Raw genomic sequence first — 19,315 nt, 5'->3', positions numbered from 1 at the left:
CACACAAACCAGCCCCTCCCCCTCCAGCACATAGCGTCCCCTGGTTTACACGCCTTGCAAACCCCCCCCCCCGGTTTACACCCTCCAGCACATGGCGCCCCCCCCCGGTTTACACCCTCCAGCACATGGCGCCCCCCCCCGGTTTACACCCTCCAGCACATGGCGCCCCCCCCCGGTTTACACCCTCCAGCACATGGCGCCCCCCCCCGGTTTACACCCTCCAGCACATGGCACCCCCCCCCGGTTTACACCCTCCAGCACACGGCGCCCCCCCTGGTTTACACCCTCCAGCACACGGCGCCCCCCCTGGTTTACACCCTCCAGCACACGGCGCCCCCCCTGGTTTACACCCTCCAGCACACGGCGCCCCCCCTGGTTTACACCCTCCAGCACACGGCGCCCCCCCTGGTTTACACCCTCCAGCACACGGCGCCCCCCCTGGTTTACACCCTCCAGCACACGGCGCCCCCCCTGGTTTACACCCTCCAGCACACGGCGCCCCCCCTGGTTTACACCCTCCAGCACACGGCGCCCCCCCTGGTTTACACCCTCCAGCACACGGCGCCCCCCCCCGGTTTACACCCTCCAGCACACGGCGCCCCCCCCGGTTTACACCCTCCAGCACACGGCACCCCCCCCCCCCCCGGTTTACACCCTCCAGCACACGGCGCCCCCCCTGGTTTACACCCTCCAGCACACGGCGCCCCCCCTGGTTTACACCCTCCAGCACACGGCGCCCCCCCTGGTTTACACCCTCCAGCACACGGCGCCCCCCCTGGTTTACACCCTCCAGCACACGGCGCCCCCCCTGGTTTACACCCTCCAGCACACGGCGCCCCCCCTGGTTTACACCCTCCAGCACACGGCGCCCCCCCTGGTTTACACCCTCCAGCACACGGCGCCCCCCCTGGTTTACACCCTCCAGCACACGGCGCCCCCCCTGGTTTACACCCTCCAGCACACGGCGCCCCCCCTGGTTTACACCCTCCAGCACAAGGCGCCCCCCCTGGTTTACACCCTCCAGCACACGGCGCCCCCCCTGGTTTACACCCTCCAGCACACGGCGCCCCCCCTGGTTTACACCCTCCAGCACACGGCGCCCCCCCCCCGGTTTACACCCTCCAGCACACGGCGCCCCCCCCCGGTTTACACCCTCCAGCACACGGCGCCCCCCCCCGGTTTACACCCTCCAGCACACGGCGCCCCCCCCCGGTTTACACCCTCCAGCACACGGCGCCCCCCCCCGGTTTACACCCTCCAGCACATGGCACCCCCCCCCCGGTTTACACCCTCCAGCACACGGCGCCCCCCCTGGTTTACACCCTCCAGCACACGGCGCCCCCCCTGGTTTACACCCTCCAGCACACGGCGCCCCCCCTGGTTTACACCCTCCAGCACACGGCGCCCCCCCTGGTTTACACCCTCCAGCACACGGCGCCCCCCCTGGTTTACACCCTCCAGCACACGGCGCCCCCCCTGGTTTACACCCTTCAGCACACGGCGCCCCCCCTGGTTTACACCCTCCAGCACACGGCGCCCCCCCCCCGGTTTACACAGTACATGTTGTGTTGGGTGTTCCTATAACTTCTGTAATATAAATACATTTCAGTGAGTCACAAACTCATAAAACGGCGACTCTCCCCCTAAATACACGCATTTCATTGCTGATGATGTCTGAAGTTTATTGGGAAGATGACTCAGCGGAGCTCACCACCAGCTCAGGTATGTCAGGATGTGAACCTCGATCGATGTTATGACATCACACTGTACCTAACACAAGTACCCTCATTGACACCCATAAAGAATTAGGACATTCTCTAGAATGTAGAATAGGGGAGTTCAGCTGCAAAGTCCTCAGACCAGCCGGCCATACAAAGCCAACAATGCCGAATACCAGAGAGATCCAACTTTGTGTCACTTTGTCATCACATTGGAGGCTTCAGGTGGGTGGACTGTGGAGGCTGAGAAAGGTCAGTGATGGGAGACGAGCGGGGGAGGGAAATCTACCCTACAGATCAGAAATGACGACACGAGGAACTCCTGAACCTTCTCAGATGGATACTTTATAACTTAATGACAGTTTCCTGAAACCTTTAAATCTTAAAAAAGAGGAGTGTGAGGTCAGAGGAGAATCTGATTCTATCCTATATGTGATCTCGGAGGAGAACTATTCCAATGTTGTGAGTCACCAGCAATAGAGAAGCTGAAGGAGAGGTATATATATGACCTATGTGGGAGGGGGAGGGGGTCACTGATTCACACACAGACCAGACACACCAAGATAATGGAAAGACAAACTGTCACCGACTGGGCGGAACACCAGAGCAGGCCCTCCGATTTCACCACCAGAGAAAGAAGAATTCCTTAAAGGGAACCCGGAGAGATGAAACCTGAAATGATGAAAATGACATTCCCCGACCCCCCGGAGGAAACGTTCGATCCACCTGCAGCACCCCGAGGGCAGAGGACCCTCCAGGGGACTAGAACCACCTCCAGGGCTGGATTGGCATGTCAAAGATGAAAGGTTACAGCTGTCCTGACAGGTTCTCTTTAGAAGACAAGGAGAGACATGTGGATGAGGTCTCTGCCGACTCGTTTTTAGAAGTTCCAGACTCAACATTGCAATCTTGGCGGGGGAGGGGGGGGATAAGGGGGTCTGCACCAGCTTAGCAGGCAGAAGCACACAGTTCATATGCTGGTTCCAGGTGAGGACCAGGTGAGGTCTGGAGCCCCCCCCACCCCCCATTTCTGTCCTCGTATCACCTCAGAGCACAATTCCAGTTTTCAGTCATTTCCTATTTTATGGCGGAGCAATAAAGTCATCAGCTTAGGAAATGGAGTCGTCCTCTGATGTCTGAGCCGCTTCACAAATATTGGGTGTGATAAGAACTGTCCAAAGGTTCTTAGTCTCTGCATGGGGGGGGTGGGGGGGGGGGGCGTGCTTCTGCCTGAAGGTCTTCCCCATCAAAGTCCCCTCTTCAAATAAACGTAGAGCTTTAAAATCAGGGTACCCCATCCCCCCAATATCCCTATAAGAGTGTGGGCCCCCCCCATGTTAGCCGGAGTGCAGGACCCCAATTTACCAGGTCTCCATAAAAAGTGCACCTGTGCCTCCCCCCTCCCCCCTCCCCCACTCTAAAACAGTCTGAGGATTTCTCATTAATGTACCCAAATCTTCAATATTGTAACAGGCAAAAAGCCAACGGAGTCCTGCTAGCCCCCCTCCCCCCCATATTCCAAGGTTCAGTTACCTCGTTGGTAAGTTTATCTGCAGACCCCGATCCATCCATCCGGTCCCATAGATCCTCATATTGAAGCATTATAAGGACTTGGACTGGGCTGCAGAAACCAATAAGGACTGAAGGTCCGTCCATCACCAGATAGAGGAGCCTTTCAACCATGGAAGACCCCCTCAAATATTCCCAGGGAACCCCACTAAACCTTAAACCTACAACAACCAGTAGATTGTGTAGAGAATAATGAATGGGTCATACCAATACTAATAATCATTTCCACAGATGACCACCCTGCTGCTCCATCTTGTGGTTCTGAATCCGGAGTTGTGCTTTAAGCCCAAACAAAGCCACGTGACCCTCACAGACAACCAGGAACAGAAGTCACAAGGTCACAGGGTGGAGGAGCAAACATGAGAGGGGGGGGGGGGGTGGGGGGATGGGTGAGGGACGGCCTGCTGGGTGAAGACACACAACCCTACAGAGAAGAATAGGGAAGGAAATGGAGTCGGGGTGACAGACGGGTCACAACCTCAGAATTTTCCACAGCGTCAATGGCTACAAGCTGAAAGAGAGGAAAGAGCATTGAATTAGGTCTCCACACTGAACCCCTGACCTGTGACCTCTCTACCCACAACAATCACATGGTGTCCTCTGCAGTGATCCGAGACCTGCGTCTCCTGGGACTTGTGGTACCACAACACTATCAGTAATAGTAAGAAGAGCCGGTAAGACTAATCCTTGAAGTGTCATTTATTGGTACATCAGAGTGACAATAAAACAATAATGCTGACGCGTTTCGGCAATAGTGTTTCGTGCTACGACTAAAACTATTGATGAAATGCGTCAGCATTGTTGTCACTCTGATGTACCAATAAATGACACTTCAAGGATTGCAGTCTTGCCGGCTCTTCTTACTATTGTTGCATTGGAGTGTGTTGGGACACATCGAGCCTCGGCACCTGTGAGGGGACCCGGTGTATGGATTGGGCTGTCCCTGCAGAGAGCGCCGTTCTTTTCTTATCCACAACACTATCAGTCCCGGAACAGACAGACAGGTCCTATACTCACTAGAGCCAGCTTAGCTAGATTTAGGAATACAAGTATAAAGTTAAAGTGGATATACCATGAGATACGTTTTACCCACGTTAAGTCCATACATACTACGGCGGGGTCCATTGAGAAGACAATCATTGTACCGATGTCAGAAGCATCCCTGCAAGCTGAACAAAATGTCCCACATTTCTTCTATGAGATTCATGTCCGTATCAACAACTCCATCTAGTGGCCAAAATGATACATCGTTCTTATTAAAGAATTTCACAAAACTAACATTTTGTCCACTAGATGGAGCTGTCAATACAGGTGTTCTAGGGAAAAAAACAGAACTGGCGTTGATGTGTCAGTATTCATCACCTCTCACAGAGATCACAGTACCCCTCCCCCCACCAAACCCCTCCCCCCACCACCACCCCCCCCGCTCATTCTCTAAAAAAAAAAAGGCGGAGACTGCATAAGCCAGCGGGGACATTGGTCCAACAGTAAGGGGTAGACAACCTCGGCCCTCCAGCTGTGGTGAAACTACAAATCCCATCATCCCTCTGCCTCTAGGAGTCATGCCTGTGATTGTCGGGGTCTTGCAATGTCTCATGGGACTTGTAGTCTCACCACAGCTGGAGGGCCGAGGTCGTCTACCATCTCCACCTGACTGATTGCTTTGTACCAGTATTGTGTACCTTGTAAGAGTATACAGTATATACTTGTCTTATCATTGCAAGAGCCGTTATTTGATGTACAGTGGGAGGAAAATAATGATCGTCTCTCCTGCAGATTGTGTAAGTTTTGCCCCCTTACATAGAAATGAAGGGTCTATAATTTTTATCATAGGTGTATTTTATATGATAGAGACAGAATATCAACCAAAAATCCAGAAATGATACAAATGTTATAAAGGGAGTAAAATAAGTATTTGATCCCCTTAGTAGTTGGTGGAGAAACCCTTGTTGGTGATCACAGAGGTCAGACGTTTCTTGTAGGTGGTGATCAGGTTTGCTCACATCTCAGGAGGGGTTTTGGTCCACTCTTCTTTACAGATCTTCTCTTGAGGTTTCTTGGCAACTCGAAGTTTCAGCTCCTCCATACATTTTCTATAGGATTAAGGTCTGGAGACTGGATAGGCCACTCCATGACCTTCATGTGCTTCTTCTTGAGCCCCTCCTTTGTTGCCTTGGCGATATGTTTTGGGTCATTGTCATGCTGGAAGACCCATCCATGACCCATCTTCAGTGTTCTGGATGAGGGAAGAAGGTTCTCCTCCAAGATCTTACAACACATGGCCCCGTCCATTGGACCCTCAATGCGGCAAAGTCGGCCTGAACCTTTATCAGAGAAACAACCCCAAATCATCATGTTTCCACCTCCGTGTGTGACTGTAGGGATGATGTGTGACTGTAGGGATGGTGTGTGACTGTAGGGATGGTGTGTGACTGTAGGGATGATGTGTGACTGTAGGGATGGGATGTGACTGTAGGGATGGGATGTGACTGTAGGGATGGTGTGACTGTAGGGATGATGTGTGACTGTAGGGATGCTGTGTGACTGTAGGGATGATGTGACTGTAGGGATGGTGTGACTGTAGGGATGATGTGTGACTGTAGGGATGATGTGTGACTGTAGGGATGATGTGTGACTGTAGGGATGGTGTTCTTAGGGTCATAGTCAGCATTTTTCTTCCGCCAAACACGGCGAGTCGAGTTAATACCAAAGATCTGAATTTTGGTCTCATCTGACCACAGAACTTTCTCCTTCTCTGAATCATTTAGATGTTGATTGGTAGACTTCAGACGTTCCTCTACATGTGTCTTCCTGAGGAGGAGGACCTTGCGGGGGCTGCAGGATTTCAATCCATGGTGGTGTATTGTGTTACCAATGGTTTGTTTGGTGACTGAGGTCCCAACTGCCTTGAGATCCTTCACAAGCTCCTCCCGTGTAGTTCTGGGCGGATCCCTCACTTTTCTCATGACCATCCTCACCCCATGAGGAGAAACCTTCCATGGATCTCCAGACTGAGAACGATTGATGGTTATTTAGTATTTCTTCCATTTGTGAATAATCACTCCAACAGTTGTCTCCTTCTCACCAAGCTTCTTGCTGATGGTCTTGTAGCCCATTCCAGCCTTGTGCAGGTCTACAATCTTCTCCCTGACGTCCTCTGACAGATCTTTGGTCTTCCCCATGATGGTGAGGATTGGATGGAAGAAAGAGATTCTGTGGACAGGTGTCTTTTATACACATAACGAGTTGTCGTTAGGAGAACCTTCTTACATTGACAGGACTAATCTGTGGACCACATGAGCACCTACTGTAGTGTCTGTGTATACTCCATATATACCCCCCATATATACTATATACACTCTCTATATACTCCATATATACTATATACACTCTCTATATACTCCATATATACCCCCCATATATACTATATATATATATATATACCCCCCATCTATATATACCCCCCATATATACTATATACACTCTCTATATACTCCATATATACTATATACACTCTCTATATACTCTATATATACCCCCCATATATACTATATACACTCTCTATATACTCCATATATACTATATACACTCTCTATATACTCCATATATACCCCCCATATATACTATATACACTCTCTATATACTCCATATATACTATATACACTCTCTATATACTCCATATATACTATATACACTCTCTATATACTCCATATATACTATATACACCCTCTATATACTCCATATATACTATATACACCCTCTATATACTCCATATATACTATATACACCCTCTATATACTCCATATATACTATATACACCCTCTATATACTCCATATATACTATATACACTCTCTATATACTCCATATATACTATATACACTCTCTATATACTCCATATATACTATATACACTCTCTATATACTCCATATATACTATATACACTCTCTATATACTCCATATATACTATATACACCCTCTATATACTCCATATATACACCCCATATATACTATATACACTCTCTATATACCCCCCATATATACTATATACACTCTCTATATACTCCATATATACTATATACACTCTCTATATACTCCATATATACTATATACACCCTCTATATACTCCATATATACTATATACACCCTCTATATACTCCATATATACTATATACACCCTCTATATACTCCATATATACTATATACACTCTCTATATACTCCATATATACTATATACACTCTCTATATACTCCATATATACTATATACACTCTCTATATACTCCATATATATACCACATGAGCCCCTCCTGTATCCAGTCTGTGGGGGGAGAATTATTATTGGTTGGTTGGGGATCAAATACTTATTTTACTCCATTTATAACATTTGTATTGTGTGATTTTTCTGGATTTTTGGTTGATATTCTGTCTCTATCATATAAAATACACCTATGATAAAAATTATAGACCCTTCATTTCTATGTAAGGGGGCAAAACTTACACAATCTGCAGGGGAGACGATCGTTATTTTCCACTGTATTTCTTCATCCCTCTACTTTATGATCCACAGAGAAACTCCTGAGAAGAGCTCATTACCACTAAATCAGCCCAACTTCCCTGAAGGTTTCCACTGAAGAGAGGGACCTCCACTATAGTACCAAAAGTATTGGTCCCCCTGCCTTTACACACACATGACCTTTAATGACATCCCAGTCTTAGTCTGTAGGGTACAATATTGAGTTGGCTCCGCCCTTTGCAGCTATAACAGCTTCACCTCTTCTGGGAAGGCCGTCCACAAGGTTTAGGAGTGCGTCTATGGGAATGTTTGACCATTCTTCCAGAAGAGCATTTGTGAGGTCAGGCACTGATGTTGGGGGAGAAGGCCTGAATCAAAGTCTTCACTCTAATTCATTCCAAGGTGTTCTATGGGGTTGAGGTCAGGACTCTGTGCAGGCCAGTCAAGTTCCTCCACCTCAAACTTGCTCATCCATGTCTTTATGGACCTTGCTTTGTACACTGGTGTGCAGTCATGTTGGGACAGGAAGGGACCATCCCCCAAACTCCTTCCACAAAGTTGGGATCATGAAATTGTCCAAAATGTCTTGGTATGCTGACGCCTTAAGAGTTCCCTTCACTGGAACTAAAAGGCCAAACCCAACCCCTGAAAAACAACCCCCACACCATAATCCCCCCCCCCCACAATCCCCCCCTCCACCAAATACACAAAGCAAGGTCCATAAAGACATGGATGAGTTTGGGGTGGAGGAACTTGACTGGCCTGCACAGAGTCCTGACCTCAACCCTATAGAACACCTTTGGGATAAATTAGAGCGGAGACTGCGAGCCAGGCCTTCTCATCCAACATCAGTGCCTGACCTCACAAATGCTCTTCTGGAAGAATGGTCAAACATTCCCATAGACACCCTCCTAAACCTTGTGGACGGCCTTCCCAGAAGAGGTGAAGCTGTTATAGCTGCAAAGGGCGGAGCCAACTCAATATTGAACCCTCCGGACTAAGACTGGGATGTCATTAAAGGTCATGTGTGTGTAAAGGCAGGCGTCCCAATACTTTTGGTAATATAGTGTATGTACTCCCCTATAATTTTATTTGTATTTTTTTTTTTCTAAGGGTCACTTTCAAAACTTCCTAAAATGTAAAGTTTGGCTCATAAAACTGTTTCCGGCGCCATTCACCATGGAAGGGGGTCACCGCCATTCACCACAGAAGGGGGTCACCGCCATTCACCATGGAAGGGGGTCACCGCCATTCACCACGGAAGGGGGTCACCGCCATTCACCACGGAAAGGGGTCACCGCCATTCACCACGGAAGGGGTCACCGCCATTCACCACGGAAGGGGGTCACCGCCATTCACCACGGAAAGGGGTCACCGCCATTCACCACGGAAAGGGGTCACCGCCATTCACCACGGAAGGGGGTCACCGCCATTCACCACGGAAAGGGGTCACCGCCATTCACCACGGAAGGGGGTCACCGCCATTCACCACGGAAGGGGGTCACCGCCATTCACCACGGAAGGGGGTCACCGCCATTCACCACGGAAGGGGTCACCGCCATTCACCACGGAAGGGGGTCACCGCCATTCACCATGGAGGGGGTCACCGCCATTCACCACGGAAGGGGGTCACCGCCATTCACCACGGAAGGGGGTCACCGCCATTCACCACGGAAGGGGGTCACCGCCATTCACCACGGAAGGGGGTCACCGCCATTCACCACGGAAGGGGGTCACCGCCATTCACCACGGAAGGGGTCACCGCCATTCACCACGGAAGGGGGTCACCGCCATTCACCACGGAAGGGGGTCACCGCCATTCACCACGGAAGGGGGTCACCGCCATTCACCATGGAAGGGGTCACCGCCATTCACCACGGAAGGGGGTCACCGCCATTCACCACGGAAGGGGGTCACCGCCATTCACCACGGAAGGGGGTCACCGCCATTCACCACGGAAGGGGGTCACCGCCATTCACCACGGAAGGGGGTCACCGCCATTCACCACGGAAGGGGGTCACCGCCATTCACCACGGAAGGGGGTCACCGCCATTCACCACGGAAGGGGGTCACCGCCATTCACCACGGAAGGGGTCACCGCCATTCACCATGGAAGGGGTCACCGCCATCCACCACGGAAGGGGTCACCGCCATCCATAACAATCGGGGAATCTGAAGGAAGGTCTGGCACTGCGGTAACAGACTACCATCTAGTGGCAGCTTTCGGAAGTGCCGCCAGTTAACCCCTTCCAGTCTCTTTAGCGGCTGGGGATCTACAAGTGCCAAGTTAGGTGCCGACTGAGAATTGCCGCCTCCTAGAAGCCAAAATAAAACGTCCAGCTTTGCCGCCTTCATAGAGATCCCTTCTATAGGTTGGGGGAGATTTACTGGAGAGTGCAGAATCTGGTGCATGGGAGCCAATCAGCTTCTTCAATTGAAGGGTAACTCCACTTTTGTGGGGGGAAAAAAAAGGGCAAAAAATAAAATAATAATACAACGTTTACAATTGTGATTGAATGTTATTAAAAATGACCTCTCCTTTTCAATCTGCAGCCGCTGTCATTTTCTAAAAATACAATATGGCCACCTGGAGGCGCTGTGTACACAGAATGTATACAGAACGTCCCCCAGAAATGTCATTTCCTACTTGTGTGATTGGCTCACTGATTTTCCCAGAAGTCTGCACTAAGATACAAGTCAGATCTCAGGCATCCCCTGCAACATACATTTCATTTTTGGTGAGATACTCCCAACAGGAACAAGTCCAAGAGGATGCAGGCCCGGCAGATTTTCTCAGAGCCCTGCAGGTGCCACAGTTGATTGATAATTATGAAACCACTCCCATTAAATTCCCTTTCTCACAAGGACACAGAGGAACACACAGGGATTTCTTCAGAACAAAAAAAAGGTAGAAATCTGCAACAAAGGTTGTCATAATCCTTGTAATGTACAGAGATCAAAGCGGGGGGATGTTTTTTTTTAACAAAAGTGGAGCTACGCTTTAAGCTTTGATAATAAAACCTGAAAGCTGATTGGCTCCTATGCAGAGCTGCACCAGATTCTGTTCTCTCCAGTTTTAGTAAATCTCCCCCAGTGTATCAGAATCATAGAAGGGATTAATAAAGAGCACAGATCATCCCTGACAGATGTTACATAGGATATAATTCTAGGAGAATTCTGCTGCACTGAATGGAAGAGTCAAACCCAGAATGAACAGGATGTATGCAATCCCATTGTAGAGCAGTTCACTGATGTTGATCTGGAATTTCGGTTCTTTTTATGTAAAATACTAGGTGCGCCCCCCGCGGTTTGGTGCGCAGTCAATGGCGGATACCTTGTCACCGAAGCCGCGGTCTTTGGCCATCATCTCTCTCAGCGTCTGAAGGACTTTAATACACAACTTCTCCTCGTTCTCCTCCAGGAGCTGCTTTGTGTGTCTGATCAACCTGGAATGAGAAAACATGAAATCAGACCATGGCGGGAAATGAGAGGGGCGGAGCTGAGGATTCCAGGATAACGCCAATATCTGGTCCTAAATAAGGGAGTGATTGGGGTTCAGGTCAGAATTGTTCTCCGACCCCCCAAACTATTTCAGCCATTCGCCCGCTTGAATTCCTGGCTGCTGTAATGCAGAGCGGGGGGGGGGGGGATCCCGGGAGAGTCACCAAATCTGGGAAATTACGTCACTCGGGGTCCCCGGTGCACCGCAGTGCTGAGGATCTATAGGTTGGGTTAACATTGGTGGGGGAGGGGTTGTCATAACTGAGGTGTTGTTACATTTCTGGTCCCTGCGAATGACATGGATTTATATCGGGGGGGAGATTAGTAACTATTGTATTTTTTCATTCAACTATGTGGGAAATGGGTAAGGGGTACTTACCTACCCCTGTATGCAGTGTCTGTACGGAACAAAGGGTACTGGAGGGTGCAGTGAGGGGCTGCCCATGCTAGAGGGGGTGCAGTGGGGGGCTGCCCATGCTAGAGGGCACCCATGCCAGAGGGGGGGGGCGCCTATGCTAGAAGGGGGGCAGTGGCGGCACGCCCATGCTAGAGGGGGTGCAATGGGGGGCTGCCCATGCTAGAGGGCACCCATGCCAGAGGGGGGGGCGCCTATGCTAGAAGGGGGGCAGTGGCGGCGCGCCCATGCTAGAGGGGGGCAGGCCCAGGCTAGAGGGGGCAGTGGGGGGCTCGCCCATGCTAGAGAGGGCAGTGGGGGGCTCGCCCATGCTAGAGAGGGGGAGCGTGGAGTTGCACATGCTAAAGGGGGGCAGTGGGGGCGAGCCCATGTTAGAGAGGGGCAGCGCTCATGTTAGAGAGGGGCAGGGCACCCATACTGTCCAAGGTATGGCTAGAATCATCTCTTATAAGGTCCCAATGTCTTTAGGAAAGGTAAAGGAAGCCCTAAAAGTATGGGGGGAGCCCGCTCACCAAACAGAACGCCCGAGTCAACTACTACTAACTCCCCCTCTGAAGAGCCTGAGCTCGCCCCCCCCCACAGCATGGGCGCTGCCCCCTCCAGCATATTCCTCCTGGGTCTGTGGGGGTTTTCCGAGAGAGGGATTGGATTCCATTTCCCCTGCGGTGTGCACACAGGTGACTGTTGGCGACACTGAAATTTGTATTTTGTTTTACAACAAGCAGCAGAATTTTTGTAGTTTGGGATTATATTTCAGATAAAATTCTGCTGGACTTGGCCAAGGAAAACCAATCCCTTGTGTGCCAACAGAGCTGACACTCACTTGCAGATAAACTGTCCGCTCTCGCATTTCTTCCGGGCCTCCGTGTGTTCGGGAAACAGGAGCTCCGGCCGGTGCAAGACGTCCACGAGGACGGAAAGTTCCGCTTGGACCAGAGGACGCAGCCGATCTTCTAATGAAGACACAATGTCCTGTGCAGAGGGAGATACAGAATCCTAAAATGAGGACTGCGGATGTAGTGAGAGCTCAATGTCTGACCACAGGCTGGGGTCAGAGTACATTCTTTATTCCATTAAGAATTAACTTTTCTTTTGAAGGAACTATTAAAGATTTTCTACAAAAAAACAAACAAAAAACATTTGATATAAAAAAAGTGTAACAATGTAACTATAATAAGTCTTTACATTTATTCCGGTGATTACAGAGGAACGAGGGTTCCGAGACAATCGGAAACATTTTACATTCCGCCCCTCTCACCTATTAAACACTTCCCAAAGTCCGGAAAGAAAATGTGTTCAAGAAATATAAAACAATATATTAACTATATAAAATATTTCAGTGTTCGTGAAATGCCAACAAGTTAATGACCAACTTTTATTTTAAAACACACAATAGAGGGATAAACATGTATTCATAGGACCATCACACCTCTGAGCTTGTCGGACATCCCCATTCCAAACCATAGACTATAATGGAGTTACCCGACTTCCCCCATCGGCCATTAATATGGCGTTGCCAACCAGCTGCCGCAGCTATACTGCAGTAAGTCGGTTGGTGCACTGGCTTTTGCGGGCGCACGCCTGTGGGTCTGGCGGACTTGGCCACCCGTGATGGCGGGAAAGAGCCAGAACGGGGATCTGCCTTTGCAAACAAGGAGGATCCCTATTCCGACAGGGGAGGAGAGAGAGCAGCTGTTCCTAGTGATCAGGAACAGCGATTTCTTTGTACCCCCAGTCAGTACACCCCCCGACCATTAGAAAGCACCCCCCTAGAGAACACTTAACTCCTTCCCTGCCAGTGCCATTTATACAGAGCATTTTTATAGCACTGATCACTGTATTGGGTGTCACTGGTCACCAAAAAGTCTCACTTGGGGTCAGATTTGTCCACCGCAATCCCGCTAAAAATCGCAGATCACCGCCATTACTACTAAAAACAATAAAAAAATAAATAAAGTCCCTAAATCTTTCCCCTATTTTGTAGACGCTATAACTTTTGCTCAAACCAATCAATATACGCTTTGGAGGCGCCCCGCTTCTCCCATGGCCTACATGGAGGCGCCCCGCTTCTCCCATGGCCTACATGGAGGCGCCCCGCTTCTCCCATGGCCTACATGGAGGCGCCCCGCTTCTCCCATGGCCTACATGGAGGCGCCCCGCTTCTCCCATGGCCTACATGGAGGCGCCCCGCTTCTCCCATGGCCTACATGGAGGCGCCCCGCTTCTCCCATGGCCTACATGGAGGCGCCCCGCTTCTCCCATGGCCTACATGGAGGCGCCCCCGCTTCTCCCATGGCCTACATGGAGGCGCCCCGCTTCTCCCATGGCCTACATGGAGGCGCCCCCGCTTCTCCCATGGCCTACATGGAGGCGCCCCGCTTCTCCCATGGCCTACATGGAGGCGCCCCGCTTCTCCCATGGCCTACATGGAGGCGCCCCGCTTCTCCCATGGCCTACATGGAGGCGCCCCGCTTCTCCCATGGCCTACATGGAGGCGCCCCGCTTCTCCCATGGCCTACATGGAGGCGCCCCGCTTCTCCCATGGCCTACATGGAGGCGCCCCGCTTCTCCCATGGCCTACATGGAGGCGCCCCGCTTCTCCCATGGCCTACATGGAGGCGCCCCGCTTCTCCCATGGCCTACATGGAGGCGCCCCGCTTCTCCCATGGCCTACATGGAGGCGCCCCGCTTCTCCCATGGCCTACATGGAGGCGCCCCGCTTCTCCCATGGCCTACATGGAGGCGCCCCGCTTCTCCCATGGCCTACATGGAGGCGCCCCGCTTCTCCCACGGCCTACATGGAGGCGCCCCGCTTCTCCCACGGCCTACATGGAGGCGCCCCGCTTCTCCCACGGCCTACATGGAGGCGCCCCGCTTCTCCCATGGCCTACATGGAGGCGCCCCTCTTCTCCCATGGCCTACATGGAGGCGCCCCGCTTCTCCCATGGCCTACATGATTGAGTTGCCCAGCGTTCCTCCCATTGACCATTAAGACGAAGTTGCCCAGCTTCCCCCCCCCCCATTGGCCATGAATATGGAGTTGCCCAGCTTCTCCCATTGGCCATTGATATGGAGTTGCCCAGCTCCCCCCTTTGGCCATTTTTAAGATTTTCCACAAGATTTTGGAGGGTGTTTGTGGAAATATGTCCCATCGCTGAGGTCAGGTACTGACGTTAGATGAAAAGATCTGGCTATGTTGGGCCCCACGTTGGGTGCCAAAGAAAAAAAACAAAAAAAACACTTTACTATCAGTTGGTGTTTCAGATTATTCCAAAGGTGTTCAGTAGAGTTGAGGTTGGGGCTCTGTGCAGGACCCCGACCAAACTGGTCACACCATGTCTTTATGAAGCTGGCTTTGTACACATGTGGGGTGGGGGGGGGGGGGGATGACAGTCATGGTGTAACAAAGGGTCTTCACCAAACTGTTACCACAAGGTTGGAAGAACACAATTGTCTCCAATGTCTTTGTATGATGGAGGACTACCGGGACCCGTCACTGGAGACACCTGAACTCCATCATTGGAGGGTTCACATACATTTGGCTTCATCATGTAGGTGGTCAGGCGTCTACAAACTGTTAGGGTTTGTTCACAATCGTTTTCTGAGTCCTGCTAACTAGATACAAATGTGGTGATGTGCAGGAAAATGCATCTGAATGGAAATGGCCTTGAGGACATCAGTAGACAAGACCTCCCAAGACAATTTCCCACAACATTCACGGAAGTAAACTGATCGAAGTCTGATATGTACAGAGCTCAGTCACCCATTACCTGCAGTCTCTCGATAATATTGCGATAGTCCCGGGACGCTGTCAGCACAGAATCGCGCCGGGCAGCATTTCTAGCCGACATGCGCCAACTCATGGCTGTCTTCTGTACGATATTATGGCTTTTCAGGAACAAGTTGTTCACCTGGCTGTCTAGATCGACAGGGATGGCTATGGCACGGCTCTTCGCTGCAAAACAACATAAAAAAAGAGAAAATAGAAGAAACAGTCTCTGCGTTTCCTGTAAATTATCTGCATTACGGGTTTGGTAAATGATCACCGGTACATCTGTCAGACAATCTCCTCCCTCCATGGTAATGTGTGAGCCCATCTGGCCAGGTTCGGCAAACACCAACAGGAAGTCCGTGAACCCCAAACTTGGCTGCGGCTTCTATAGACTTCAATGGCGTGCAGCAATATTTTTGGGGGATTTCTTAAAGGCCAATAAGCAATATAATAAAGGCTCAGGTAGGTGTCCATTTCTGGAATTGGGCTTTTTAGAACAAAATCCACGAAACCGATCCACTGCCTTACGATGTGAACCCATCGCCTCAAAAATCCACCACCCAATGAGACCTCCTTGCTGCACCTTGATCCACAAATGACAGATCCCCAGCATGGTGGCAGACAGCAGTGGGGACCCCAGGTGATGTCATTGATCATACTTGGTCCATGTCACCAGGGATCCCCGGCTGTTTATGTTTCGGCAGCAGGGGATGCGGACGGGTGAACTGGCCAATGTGGCGGTTTGCCGAACCACGAACGAGCTACATTTGGGAGGAATTCACACTTCACCCAACCCCAAATCTCATTTGTAGCACTAAGTAACCCCCCGGTGACCCCCAATCCACTCACCCACATCAGACAAAACTCGAATACAACTCTCCACCGAGGCCTTCTGTGACGGAAGGAGCCAACCGCAGTGATAGACCCGGAATACGGCTTGTAGGAGCTGAACAAACACCGGCTGCCGGGTCTGAGGATACAAAGAGAAAGATTCCTGAAAACGGGAAAGTCGGCTCTTCCCTCACCCGACAGGACAAGACGGTTTATATCAATTCATAACATTTATATCAAGTCTGCTAAAGGGTCAGCATCCCCCCCCCCCCCCCCAGTACACAATGCATCCCCCCCCCCCCCCCCCTGTACACAATGCGTCCCCTTCCCCCCTCGCCCCTCTAGTACACAATGTATCCCCCCCCCGTACACAATGTATTTCCCCCCCCCAGTACACAATGTATCCCCCCCCCCCCCAGTACACAATGCAATCCCCCCCCCGTACACAATGTATTCCCCCCCCCCCAGTACACAATGTATCCCTCCCCCTCAGTACACAATGTATCCCCCCCCCCCCAGTACACAATGTATCCCCCCCCCCCAGTACACAATGTATCCCCCCCCCAGTACACAATGTATCCCCCCCCCGTACACAATGTATTTCCCCCCTCCAGTACACAATGTATTTCCCCCCCCCAATACACAATGTATCCCCCCCCCCCCCAGTACACAATGTATCCCCCCTCTGTACACAATGTATCCCCCCCCCTCTGTACACAATGTATCCCCCCCCCCTCTGTACACAATGTATCCCCCCCCCCCTGTACACAATGTATCCCCCCCTGTACACAATGTATCCCCCCCCCAGGTACACAATGTACCTTCCTCCCCCCTCCCGTACACAATGTACCTCCCCCCAGTACACAATGTACCTTCCTCCCCCCCCCCAGTACACAATGTACCTCCCCCCCCCCCCCCCAGTACACAATGTACCTTCCTCCCCCCCCCCCCCCCCCCCCGTACACAATGTACCTTCCTCCCCCCCAGTACACAATGTACCTCCCCCCCCCCCAGTACACAATGTACCTCCCCCCCCCCCCCCAGTACACAATGTACCTCCCCCCCCCCAGTACACAATGTACCTTCCCCCCCCCAGTACACAATGTACCTCCCCCCAGTACACAATGTACCTTCCTCCCCCCTCTCCCCAGTACACAATGTACCTTCCTCCCCCCAGTACACAATGTACCTTCCTCCCCCCTCCCCCCCAGTACACAATGTACCTCCCCCCAGTACACAATGTACCTCACCCCCCCCCCCCCCAGTACACAATGTACCTCCCCCAGTACACAATGTACCTCCCCCCCCCCCCCCCAGTACACAATGTACCTTCCCCCCCAGTACACAATGTACCTTCCCCCCCCCCAGTACACAATGTACCTTCCTCCCCCCAGTACACAATGTACCTTCCTCCCCCCAGTACACAATGTACCTTCCCCCCCCCAGTACACAATGTACCTTCCCCCCCCCCAGTACACAATGTACCTCCCCCCCAGTACACAATGTACCTCCCCCCCCCAGTACACAATGTACCTTTCCCCCCCCCAGTACACAATGTACCTCCCCCCAGTACACAATGTACCTTCCCCCCCCCCCAGTACACAATGTACCTCCCCCCCCCCCAGTACACAATGTACCTCCCCCCAGTACACAATGTACCTTCCTCCCCCCTCTCCCCAGTACACAATGTACCTCCCCCCCCCAGTACACAATGTACCTTCCCTCCCCCAGTACACAATGTACCTTCCCTCCCCCCAGTACACAATGTACCTTCCCCCCCCCAGTACACAATGTACCTTCCCCCCCCCCAGTACACAATGTACCTCCCCCCAGTACACAATGTACCTTCCTCCCCCCCCCCCCAGTACACAATGTACCTCCCCCCAGTACACAATGTACCTCCCCCCCCCCCCCCCCAGTACACAATGTACCTTCCCCCCCCCCCAGTACACAATGTACCTCCCCCCAGTACACAATGTACCTTCCTCCCCCAGTACACAATGTACCTCCCCCCCCAGTACACAATGTACCCCCCCCCAGTACACAATGTACCTTCCTCCCCCCTCCCCCCCAGTACACAATGTACCTTCCTCCTCCCCCCCCCCTCCCCCAGTACACAATGTACCTTCCTCCCCCCCAGTACACAATGTACCTTCCTCCCCCCCAGTACACAATGTACCTTCCCCCCCCCAGTACACAATGTACCTTCCTCCCCCCCAGTACACAATGTACCTTCCCCCCCCCCAGTACACAATGTACCTTCCCCCCCCCCCCCAGTACACAATGTACCTTCCTCCCCCCTCTCCCCAGTACACAATGTACCTTCCTCCCCCCAGTACACAATGTACCTTCCTCCCCCCTCCCCCCAGTACACAATGTACCTCCCCCCAGTACACAATGTACCTCACCCCCCCCCCCCCCAGTACACAATGTACCTCCCCCCAGTACACAATGTACCTCCCCCCCCCCCCCCAGTACACAATGTACCTTCCCCCCCCCCAGTACACAATGTACCTCCCCCCAGTACACAATGTACCTTCCTCCCCCCCAGTACACAATGTACCTCCCCCCAGTACACAATGTACCTTCCCCCCCCCCCCCCCCCAGTACACAATGTACCTCCCCCCAGTACACAATGTACCTTCCTCCCCCAGTACACAATGTACCTTCCTCCCCCCCCCCCAGGACACAATGTACCTCCCCCCAGTACACAATGTACCTCCCCCCCCCCCCCCAGTACACAATGTACCTTCCCCCCCCCCAGTACACAATGTACCTCCCCCAGTACACAATGTACCTTCCTCCCCCAGTACACAATGTACCTCCCCCCCCAGTACACAATGTACCCCCCCCCAGTACACAATGTACCTTCCTCCCCCCTCCCCCCCAGTACACAATGTACCTTCCTCCCCCCCCACCCCCCCCCTCCCCCAGTACACAATGTACCTTCCTCCCCCCAGTACACAATGTACCTTCCTCCCCCCCAGTACACAATGT

General features: G+C 51.9%; 1 protein-coding gene across 3 annotated transcripts in view; it reads right to left on the bottom strand.

The window, feature by feature from the left end:
* LOC141102610 (inositol 1,4,5-trisphosphate-gated calcium channel ITPR1) overlaps positions 1-16,457 on the bottom strand; it is a gene marked incomplete at its 5' end in the record, with an annotated part of 103,394 nt that extends 86,937 nt beyond the window's left edge. For 2 of the 3 annotated variants that reach the window (XM_073591513.1, XM_073591514.1), the window contains 5 exon segments: positions 3,766-3,798; positions 11,134-11,245; positions 12,539-12,687; positions 15,486-15,670; positions 16,337-16,457. In XM_073591513.1, coding sequence (XP_073447614.1) covers positions 3,766-3,798; positions 11,134-11,245; positions 12,539-12,687; positions 15,486-15,670; positions 16,337-16,457 — 600 coding nt within the window. 3 annotated transcript variants of the gene reach the window in all.
* Between the last annotated feature and the right edge of the window lie 2,858 nt (positions 16,458-19,315).

Source organism: Aquarana catesbeiana, linkage group LG07 (assembly GCF_042186555.1).
Source record: "Aquarana catesbeiana isolate 2022-GZ linkage group LG07, ASM4218655v1, whole genome shotgun sequence".
Taxonomy (NCBI): Eukaryota; Metazoa; Chordata; class Amphibia; order Anura; family Ranidae; genus Aquarana; species Aquarana catesbeiana.
The sequence above is the reverse complement of the archived record's forward strand: the minus strand, read 5'-3'. Positions and strand labels throughout refer to the sequence as shown.